At 50.0% G+C, this 10,846-nt stretch overlaps 1 protein-coding gene across 1 annotated transcript; it reads left to right on the top strand.

Annotated features, from left to right (window-relative positions):
* Positions 1-8,447: 8,447 nt before the first annotated feature.
* Positions 8,448-10,141, top strand: LOC123407937 (UDP-glycosyltransferase 73E1-like). The gene has a single exon (XM_045101190.1). It carries the CDS (start codon positions 8,530-8,532, stop codon positions 10,048-10,050), a length of 1,521 nt encoding a protein of 506 aa, XP_044957125.1. The 5' UTR covers positions 8,448-8,529; the 3' UTR covers positions 10,051-10,141.
* Positions 10,142-10,846: the final 705 nt, after the last annotated feature.

Here is a 10,846-nt window from a genome sequence, read left to right as displayed (position 1 = left end):
GTGCTTCCGTTCGTGGTGAATATACCCCGAACAAACTCCTTAAAGGGACAGTCTCCATAGTGACAAGTGACAATAAATTTCAGCAGAGTATATAAATGTTTCCTTACCAAATTCCACTTACCAAAGGCACTCCCTCCCTGGCAATGGCGCCAGAAAGGAGTCTTGATGACCCACAAGTATAGGGGATCAATCGTAGTCCTTTCGATAACTAAGAGTGTAAAACCCGACGAGGAGGAGAAGGCTCTGATAAACGGTTTTCAGCAAGGTAATAACTGCAAGCACTGAAAGTAGCGGTAACAAGTGATGGTATAGTGAGGTGAAACGTAGAAAGCGAAAAGTAACAAGTAACAAGTAGTAGCAATGGTGCAGCAAGGGACAAGCCTGAACAAAGACTTATAAGAGGAAAAGCGCTCCCGAGGACACACGGGAATTTCTGTCATGCTAGTTTCATTATGTTCATATGATTCGCGTTCGTTACTTTGATAGTTTGATATGTGGGTGCACCGGCGCTTGGTTACTTCCCTTACTTCTACAAGCATCCCACTTATGATTAACCCCTCTCGCAAGCATCTGCAACTACGAAAGAAGAATTAAGACAACGTCTAACCATAGCATTAAACTAGTGGATCCAAATTAGCCCCTTACGAAGCAACGCATAGACTGGGGTTTAAGCTTCTGTCACTCCAGCAACCCATCATCTACTTACAACAAACAGCATATCAAAATACCGAACGAATACCAAATTCACATGACTATTATTAGTATGACTTATCCCATGTACTCAGGAACAAAAGTAACTACTCACAAAACATAACCATAATCATGATCAGAGGTGTAATGAATAGCATCAAGGATCTGAACATAAACTCTTCCACCAAGTAATCCAACTACCATCAACTACAAAGAGTAATCAACACTACTAGCAACCTTACAAGTACCAATCGGAGTCGCGAGATGAAGATTGGTTACAAGAGATGAACTAGGGATTGGAGAGGAGATGGTGCTGATGAAGATGTTGATGGAGATGCCTCCCCTTCGACGACAGGAGTGTTGGTGATGGCGATGGTGACGATTTCCCCCTCCGGGAGGGAAGTTTCCCCGGCAGGATCGTCCTGCCGGAGCTCTAGATTGGATCTTCTCAAGTTCCGGCTCGTGGCGGCGGAGAATCCACGAAAAAGCACCCTGATTTTTTTCCTGACGAAACCCTTCATATAGCAAAAGATGGGGGGCAGTGGGCCGCGAGGGTGCCCACAAGCCTTGTTGCCGCGGCCAGGGGGGTAGGCCGCGGCAACCAAGCTTGTGGTCCCCTAGTTGCTCCCCTCTGACACTTCTTTCGCCTAGTATTTTTTATAAAATCCAAAAAAAATCCACGTTGATTTTCAGGGCATTTGGAGTTGCGCAGAATAGAGCACTCAGACTTGCTCCTTTTCCAGTCCAGAATTCCAGCTGTCGGTATTCTCCCTCTTCAAATAAACCTTGCAAAATAAGAGAGAAAAGGCATAAGTAAGGTTCCACAAAGTATAATAACAGTCCATAAAGCGATAAATATCAACATGAAAGCATGATGCAAAATGGACGTATCAGTGACGTTTGAGTATAGTTGAATTATGTATGTTGGTAACCGAATGTTGTTCGGAGTCCCGGATGAGATCCCAGACGTCACGAGGAGTTCTGGAATGGTCCGGATACGAAGATTGATATATACGAAAAGTATATTTGGATGCTGGAAAGATTTCGGGCATTTTCGGTAAAGTACCGGGAGTGATAAATGGATTCCGGGGGTTCATCGGGAGGGGCCACCCAACAAAAGGAGCACCACATAGGCCTAGAGGTGTGATACGTCTCCAACGTATCTATAATTTTTGGTTGTTCCATGCTATTATATTATCAACTTGGGATGTCTTATGTGCATTTATATGCCATTTTATATCATTTTTGGGACTAACCTATTAACTCAGTGCCTAGTGCCAGTTTCTGTTTTTTCCGTGTTTTTGACCTTTTCCACAAAAGAATATTAAACGGAGTCCAAACGGAATAAAACCTGCGAGATGATTTTTTCCATAACAGAAGATACCCAAAAGACTTGAGAACCAAGGCAGGAGGTCTCGTGGGAGGTCACGAGCCCCCTAGGCACGCCCTAGGGGGGCGCCTAGTAGGATCGTGGGCCCCCCTTGCCTCCTCTGCCCTACTTCTTTCACCTATAAATTCCCAAAAATCCCGAAACCTCCAGAGAGAGCCACGAAAATACTTTTCTGCCGCTGCAAGCTTCTGTCTCCGCAAGATCCCATCTGGGGACTGTTCTGGTGCCCTGCCGGAGGGGGATTCGGACACGGAGGGCTTCTTCATCAACATCACTGCCTCTTCGATGATGCATGAGCAGTTCACCACAGACCTTCGGGTCCATAGCTAGTAGCTAGATGGCTTCTTCTCTCTCTTGGATCTTCAATACAAAGTTCTCCATGATCTTCATGGAGATCTATCCGATGTAACTTTCTTTTGCAGTGTGTTTGTCGAGATACGATGAATTGTGGATTTATGATCAGATTATCTATGAATATTATTTGAGTCTCCTTTGATTTCGTATCCTTGTAAATCTCTTCGAGTTATGGGTTTCGTTTGGCCAACTTGATCTATAATTCTTGCAATGGAAGAAGTGCTTGGTTTTGGGTTCATATCGTGCGGTGTCCTCACCTAGTGACAGAAGGGGTAGCGAGGCACGCATCGTGTTCTTGCCATCAAGGGTAAAAAGATGGGGTTTATATCATATTGACAACCCCTTTATCGCGTTGGGTGCAAGTTTGTTTGTTTTTGCGCAGGTTCATTGGTGCCTCATCTTGATACTCCTAGTGGACTGATACCTTGGTTCTCAAACTGAGGGAAATACTTATCGCTACTTTGCTGCATCACCCTTTCCTCTTCAAGGGAAAAACCAGCAAGCTCGAGAAGTAGCATGCTGGCGCACCAGCCCCTGGTGGGTTGTGCGGCCAGTCTCATGGGCCTATTCGGTCGAATTGAGAGGAGGTGGGGCAATCCCACTAGGAGGAGGACTCCTCCTCCATCAAACTGAATTGGAGGAGGACGCCTCCCCATTGTGCGCTGCCGGCCAACACTAGGGGTTTTTCCCTAGGGCGCCACCCCTCCCTCCCACCTATATATAGTGGAGAGGAGAGATGCTAGCCATACCACAAGCCTCTCCCTCCACTACTTCCTGACACCCCGTAGTCTAGTTCGGTAGTGCACGACGTAGCCCTCCCGGATCAACTCCTCCAACACCACCGCCACATCGTCATGCTGTCAGAGAATTCATCTACTTCTTCGCCCTCTTGTTGGATCAAGAAGGTAGAGATCGTCATCGAGCTGTACGTGTGCTGAACGCGGAGGTGTCGTCCATTCGGCGCTAGATCGTGATTGGACCGCGGGACGGCTTGCATTTTGGATCGCGAAGATATTCGACTACATCAACCGCGTTTCTTAACGCTTCCCTCATAGCGATCTACAAGGGTATGTGGATCCGATCTCTCCTCTCATAGATGGTCATCACCATGGATAGCTCTTATGTGTGGTAGGAAATTTTTTGTTTCCCATGCAACGTTCCCCAACACTTTGAAGCCGCTGGAGTCCAGCCACGCGACGCCAAGCGGTAGTTCCTCGCGGGACGCTGGCACCAATTCTTCTCCATTTCTACACGAGTTCGGTCCTGGATCTGCTGTGGCTAGCTCCAGATCCTCTGCGGCAGATTTGGACCCTGTTGTGTCTGCTTCGGGTGATAGGCTGCAAATTCAAGCCACACGACCAACTCCGCCTCCTCCCGTGCACTCCCATAATAGGTCCCAAAGTAGTGTTGCCACACGAAAAATTTATAAAGATGGTTGTATTTGTTGGGGTTCGTTTTCTGCCACAGGTGAACCAAAAAAATTGGAAGAAGCCCTTGGTGATTCTCGCTGGAAGAACGCCATGGATGAGAAGTATGGAGCTCCTATGGAAACACAATGGGGCGTTTGGTTCCTCCAGTCATGGGGAGAAATGTGATTGACTGCAAATGGTTGTACAAGGTAAAGAGAAATTTTGATCGCACCATTTGCAGGTATAAGGCACGTCTTGTGGCTAAAGGCTTCAAATAGAGGTATGAACTTGATTTTGCGGATACTTTTAGTCCTCTTGTAAAGGCAACTACTATTCATTTGATTCTCTCCATTGCAATGTATCAGAATTGGTGTTTGCAACAACTAGATGTAAAGAATGTGTTTCTGCATGGTGTTCTGGAACAAGAAGTTTTCATGAGGCAACATCCTGGGTTTGAAAATTTGGTCTCTCCACAGCATGTTTGCAAACTTGATAAGGCATTATATGGCTTGAAACAAGCACCTCGTGCCTAGTATTATCGTTTGTTCTCAAAGTTACAATCTCTTGGATTTGTTGCTTCCACAGGAGACACCTCATTGTTCTGTTATCATATTCACGGAATAACCATCTTTATGCTTACTTATGTTGATGATAGCGTTGTTACAAGTTCATCCTCAAAGGAGTTGAAGCTCTACTTAAGGATTTGTGAATGGACTCTGCACCCAAGGATCTTGGCAGCTTGCATTTCTTGCTTGGTATTGAGGTAAAGAATGTTGAAAGTGGAATTATTATGTCTTAGGAAAAGTATTTGCATGAAGCAAGCGGATAGGAATGACATGATGCAAACCGTCCTCTACACCATTTTCCACCTCCTAAAAGTTGTCTCTTCGCGATGGAGAGATACTTGCAGCAGAGGACTCCACAAAGTATAGGAGTATTGTAGGTGCATTACAATACTTAACACTGACGCGACGAGATATTTCATATTCATGTAATAAGGTGTGTCAGTTCTTACATGCTCCTACTACTGTTCATTCGACTGTAGTTAAAAAGGATACTTATATATCTTCAAGGAACACACAACCATGGACTTACACTTGTCAAGTCAGATTATATGCTTGTGAGTGCCTTTTCTGATGCAAACTGGACAAGATGTCTTCGAGATAGAAGGTCAAATGGTGGCTTTGCAGTTTTTCTTGGCAGTAATTAGATTTCTTGGAGTGCTTGCAAGCATGCTGCAGTGTCTAGATCAAGCACAAAGGCTGAGTACAAGGATCCTAATGCCAGTGTTGAAGTTATTTAGGTTCAGAATTTCTTGACTGAGTTGGGTGTTAATCATCCTAAGGTAGCATCACTTTGGTGTGACAATCTTCAGGCTACATACTTATTTGCTAACCAATTTTTTCATGCTAGGACGAAGCATATCGGGATAGACTATCACTTTGTTCGAGAGAGGGTGGCGAATAAATTATTGAACATTAGATTTATACCTACTGGTGATCAAGTTACAGATGGGTCTACAAAACACCTTTCTTTGATGCAGGTGGAAGCTTTGAGACGCAATCTCAACTTAGAAAAGTTATGATTGAGGGGAAGTGTTAAAAATTATAATTTACAGTATGTCTAAGTCGTATTGTATTGTGTATTCGTGCATGTAGATAAGATGTAAACATTCTTAGGGCGGTGTAGCGATTACTCCAAGTTGTTAGATGACTTGTGAAGCAATCCTCCTAGCATAACAAACCTCTGTAATCTCCTCGCAGTTGCGCCCTATATCTACACACACGCATCTCTCCCGAAGTGTATACGCTTAGGGCGTGTTTGGTTCCCCGCATGCAGCCCAACCAGGCCCGCGCGGGATGTGCGTGGCCTGTTTGGTTGGTTGTGCTGCATGCGATTCGTGGCCCGCACGGACATTAAAGCAGGAATGAGCCTCGCCCGACGGAAACTGTCGAATTAACAGTTTCTCGCGAGCCTGGCTCGGCGCGGCCACGCCTGCGAGGAGGTTGCATGCCTTGGGCACCGTGGGAGATGGAGGGCACGTCTCATAACTCCCCTCCCACTCTCATGTCACCGCCCCCGCACTGTTCCCACCTCTGCTCTCCTTCGATGGCTCCGCCTCACCCACCGCTGCACCGTCCTCTCACCCCCGTCGACAAGCACATCGCCAGCATCCAGAACCGTTGGGTGGCCAGGGTCCAGAACTCGGGCAGGGACCTGGCGTCGGCGCTGCGAGCGCCGTCCCTCATCTGTTGTCAGCCCCCACGAGGGTCGGCCAATGTGGTGATGGCCGTTCCTCCGCCGCCGCCGATTCCGGACCACGTGGTCCTTGGCACGGTGTCGGCGCCGTCCACGGAGCCACCACTTCTTGGGACCCAATTGGGCAGGGGGTTTCTTGACCCCAGTCCAAGGTTTTTTTTCCTGTCGGCGGGCCGTCCTCCTTAACCTCCGGCATGGCCATGAGCACGGGGCCGATGTCGCGAGCCGTCACTAGGGCCAGCTCATCCTCTGCTCTGCCACCTCTCTCCTTCCCACCGGGGTTTTAACCTCGGCCTCGGTTCGTTGCGACTACACAAGCTCCGGTGAGTCAAAGAATCCCCAATGCTTGCTCGTAGATGTAGATTAGGGGTTTCTTTCTTAGGCATGTGCTACTACTTTTGTAGGATTCGAGAAGATCCGATTCAATTCGATCCCAATCGAATCGAATCCGACTGATATGTTCTTGTTTGCTACAGTTTGTGTTCTAGGATAATGTTCTTCTGCTAGTGCTAAGGTCTTGCTAGGATCTTGCTAGGATCTGTGTTCATGCAAATGGCATGTTCATGTTAAAGCTAGGATCATGTTCATGTTGTTGTTCATGTTGCTACATACATGTTCAAGCTAAGGTTTGTGCTGCATGCTCTAGATTTTTATATGTGCATGTAGTAGGACCATTTTAGGATGCTACTAAATGTGCATGGGTGTACATGAGTGCTATTTTTAGATGTTTCCATGCCTAGGATAGTGCACTGATGAGTGGTAGTTGCAGAAGACCAGATACCACTGATTAGTGGCATTTGCTCAAGAGCGAATGCCATTGATAAGTGGCATTTGCCAAAGAGTTTGTGCATTGATCAGTGGCATTTGCTCTTGGGCAAATGTCTAAGATCAGTGTCATTTGTTGTAGTGCTAGTGCAACTGATCAGTGTTATTTGCAGAAGAGCTAATGCCACTAATCAGTAGTTGTGCATTTTGCAAGCACCTCTAATACTTGTCATCTTACCTGACAAGGTATTAAAGAGTGACTGGGACGTGGTGGGTGGAGGAGCTCAGGTGGTGGCCGGAGCTGAGGGCGCTGAGGATCTCATCCCCACGAACAGGTGGCTCAAGAGGGTGGACCTGCCTGGCAGGGTCGCCTTCATGAGCCTGCCTCTTTCAAGGGGAGGATCTCCGAGGACCGGCCACGGGGAGGGGGCCCGGGAGCCGCTGCGCTTCTACCAGCAGATCAAGGACGCTGAAGACCTCGTCATGCTCGTCATCCCTCGCATGTTCGTGCAGGTGATGAACGAGTGGCTGGTCATTAGGCGGCTCCCGCGCGTTGTCAGGTTCTCGGCGAACAAGTGGTGCGAGTTCTAGGTGCAGGTCCAGAACTTCGAGGGGCACATGGTGCTTGGTCGGGGCTGGAATTACTTCTGTCGTCGTCACCGAATCGTCCTCGACGACCTCCTCGCTCTGCGCATCTCGGGACTCGGCCTGAAGGTCCAAATCTACAACCACGATTTCTCAATCATGTGTAGGTTTCGTTGCAGCAAGCACAGCTGCGTTGGTAACATTGAGCATGCAATGTAGTTAACTTATGTGTTAGTGTTGAACTTGTTATGTTGTCTAGCTAGAAATTATGGTACTTGTGTTGTGAACTTGTTAATATTTTGGCTAGGAGCGGCACCCTGACGTGGAGCAAGGAAGGAGGATGCCCCTGCTGTTAATCTAAGTTTGTTGTTGCTATCATTTCCGTTGCTTGCTTTGTTTAATCTAAGTTGTTTGCTGTTAATCTAAATAGTTTACTGTGATTCCCGTTGATTGCTTTGTGTTGATTATGTGGTGGTAAGGACACCATATTTGAACGGGGTAAGCAAAACACAAACGTTGTTTGCAACCAAACAGCTGAAGTTTGTATTTGTTAACACCCTAAACACAAAAACGACAACCAAACAACAGGGGGTAAGTGCCTCTTCATACGATGCATTCAAACAAACAGGTTGCATCTGCTGCATATGAGGCTGCATATGAAAAACCAAGCTGACTAAAGATCGGTATGCAACGCAGGTACTAACCGAAAGCAACCAAACACGTGTCTCGTTATTTTCACATGCATCGTGGCAATGAAACGGCCGAAGAAACGCCTGCCACAAATGCTAGTTACTTCGGTGCTTCGTGGTGTCCACCAGAGCCCGGCACCGTGGCCGTGGCTCACTCCTGTTCCACCAGTTGGCGACCAATCCCATCCACGCGCCAATGAAGCACGTCGCCGTCAAAATGGAAAGCTCTCTGTGTTTGCCGCCGAGGTACTTGTCCACTTGTGTGTGGTTCTTGCCGAGGCCTGCAGTGCACCTCTAGATGCTTCTTGGCATTAACCTCGGACGGGTTCATATATGACATATCTGGCTGAGCATCTGTAGCACAGCCGGCAGCCCCTTCGACATCGACATGGCGCCGCCGCTACACTTCGTGCTGGTGCCGCTCCTTGCTCAGGGCCACGTGATCCCCACCGTGGACCTGGCGCGTCTCATCGCCGGCCGCGGCGGCACGCGCGTCACCGTTGTCCTGACGCCCGTCAACGCCGCGCGCAACAGAGCCGCCCTGGAGCACGCCGTTCGTGCGGGGCTCGCCGTCGACTTCGCCGAGCTCGACTTCCCGTCTGCCGCGGCGGGCCTACCAGAGGGCTGCGAGAGCCACGACATGGTCACTGACCTGTCACATATCAAGCTTTTCTACGACGCCATGTGGCTGCTCGCGGGCCCGCTCGAGGCGTACCTCCGCGCGCTGCCGCGGCGTCCTGACTGCCTGGTCGCTGACACGTGCAACCCGTGGACGGCGGACGTCGCTCGACGTCTCGGCATCCGACGGTTCGTGTTCCACGGTCCGTCCGCGTTCTTCCTCCTCGCGGCGCATAGCCTGGCCAAGCACGGTGTCCGCGACCGTGTCTCCGGCGAGTTCGAGCCGTTCGAAGTGCCGAACTTCCCGGTGCGCACGGTCGTGAACAAGGCGATGTCGCTCGGATTCTTCCAGTGGCCAGGGCTGGAGACGCAACGGCGTGAGACGCTCGATGCCGAGGCCACCGCCGACGGCTTCGTTGTCAACACGTGCGCCGCCTTCGAGAGCGCGTTCATCGAGGGCTACGCGGGGGCGCTCGACCGAAAGGTGTGGGCAGTCGGACCGCTCTCCCTCCTAGAGTCCGACATCGAGACGACGGCCGGGAGAGGCGATCGCGCGGCCATGGACGCGGGCCGGATCATCTCCTGGCTTGACGCGAGGACTCCCCGATCTGTGCTCTACGTCAGCTTCGGCAGCATCGCCCGCTTGTTACCACCGCAGGTTATCGAGCTCGCCGCCGGGCTGGAGGCGTCGGAGAGGCCGTTCATCTGGGTGGCCAAGGAGGGCGACGACCTGGACGCCGGATTCGACACGCGGGTGGAGGGCCGCGGCCTGGTCATCCGTGGGTGGGCACCGCAGATGACCATCCTGTCGCACCCGGCGGTGGGTGGCTTCTTGACGCACTGTGGCTGGAACTCCACGCTGGAGTCTCTCTCCAATGGCGTGCCGCTTCTGACCTGGCCTCAGTTTGCTGACCAGTTTATGAACGAGAAGTTGGTCGTCGACGTGCTTGGCGCTGGTGTCCGTGTCGGTGTGAAGGTGCCATCGACCCACGTATTCCTGGACCCCAACACACCGTCAGTGCAGGTTTGGGCAGACGATGTTGTAAGGACGGTGGCCAAGCTGATGGACGACGGGGCAGCAATGCGGGCAAAGGCAGAGGAGCTCGCGGCGAAGGCGAGGGAGGCGATGGCAAAAGGCGGGTCCTCACACAATAATCTGGCGGGCATGATTCAGCATCTCACAGAACTTGCGAGTAATGAGAAGGATGTTGTTTCTCATATGCCTGCTGTCAGGGGTATCGACGACAAAACGAAGATGGATGCAGGGCAGGTCTCCAGCAGCGGCGTCTAATAAAGTTCGGTTTTGCTATTTTCCGAGTGCCTGAAATTTTGTTTTGTTTCAATAGAATCTGAGATCGTTCGTTAAAGCAACTCCAGCCGCGCTATTTAAATGGGTGCCCTCTTTGTCCGCATTTTTTTTTTAGTTTTTCATTCATATCACGAATTAGTACAATGAAGTTAACCGTTACAAGCACACTGAAACGTAAACACGAAGGACCTTGAACACCTAGAGTACCTAAGACAACCATAACAAGAGAATCTCCGGAGCCCTGTGTCATCATCTCTGAATCTTGAGAGAAGACCCGTGCAGCAGAAGGATCTGCAACCAGTCGCAAGCAGGTCATCATCTTCGACCATGGTACAATTGCTGCTACGATGTTTCCTCCTTACTTGACAGTAGCGCTGAGAGGGCATGAACATCAATCCAACACACCTCCAACAGTCGTCGCCATCTTTGGCTTTGAGTACCGCGAAAAGTGTCCCTTCCGAAAGGAAGAGAACTCGAGTCATCCGACCGGTCCAGCACTGCGGCCGGGCCATCCGCCCAGACAAAGCAGGATCTCCCACCAACATCAGCGCAGAGGAAGGAGAAGAACAGCAACAGCAAATCATACCAACAAGGAAGAAGAAGGGTCTTCGTCTCCCTGCATCCATCGCCCATCTGAGAACCCAAACCGCTAGTGCCAATGGACCTCCAGCCACCATAGCCCGCGACCTCGACGAGATTCGGGGATCCCCAACCCACTGGCTCCTAGACGAAGGCAAAAGCCTCGCGTGACCGTGAACGGAGCCCGAAGAAACTTATT

The sequence above is a fragment of the Hordeum vulgare genome, chromosome 1H, assembly GCF_904849725.1.
Source record: "Hordeum vulgare subsp. vulgare chromosome 1H, MorexV3_pseudomolecules_assembly, whole genome shotgun sequence".
In the NCBI taxonomy this organism is placed as follows: domain Eukaryota; kingdom Viridiplantae; phylum Streptophyta; class Magnoliopsida; order Poales; family Poaceae; genus Hordeum; species Hordeum vulgare.
This window is presented reverse-complemented; position numbering and strand designations above follow the sequence as displayed.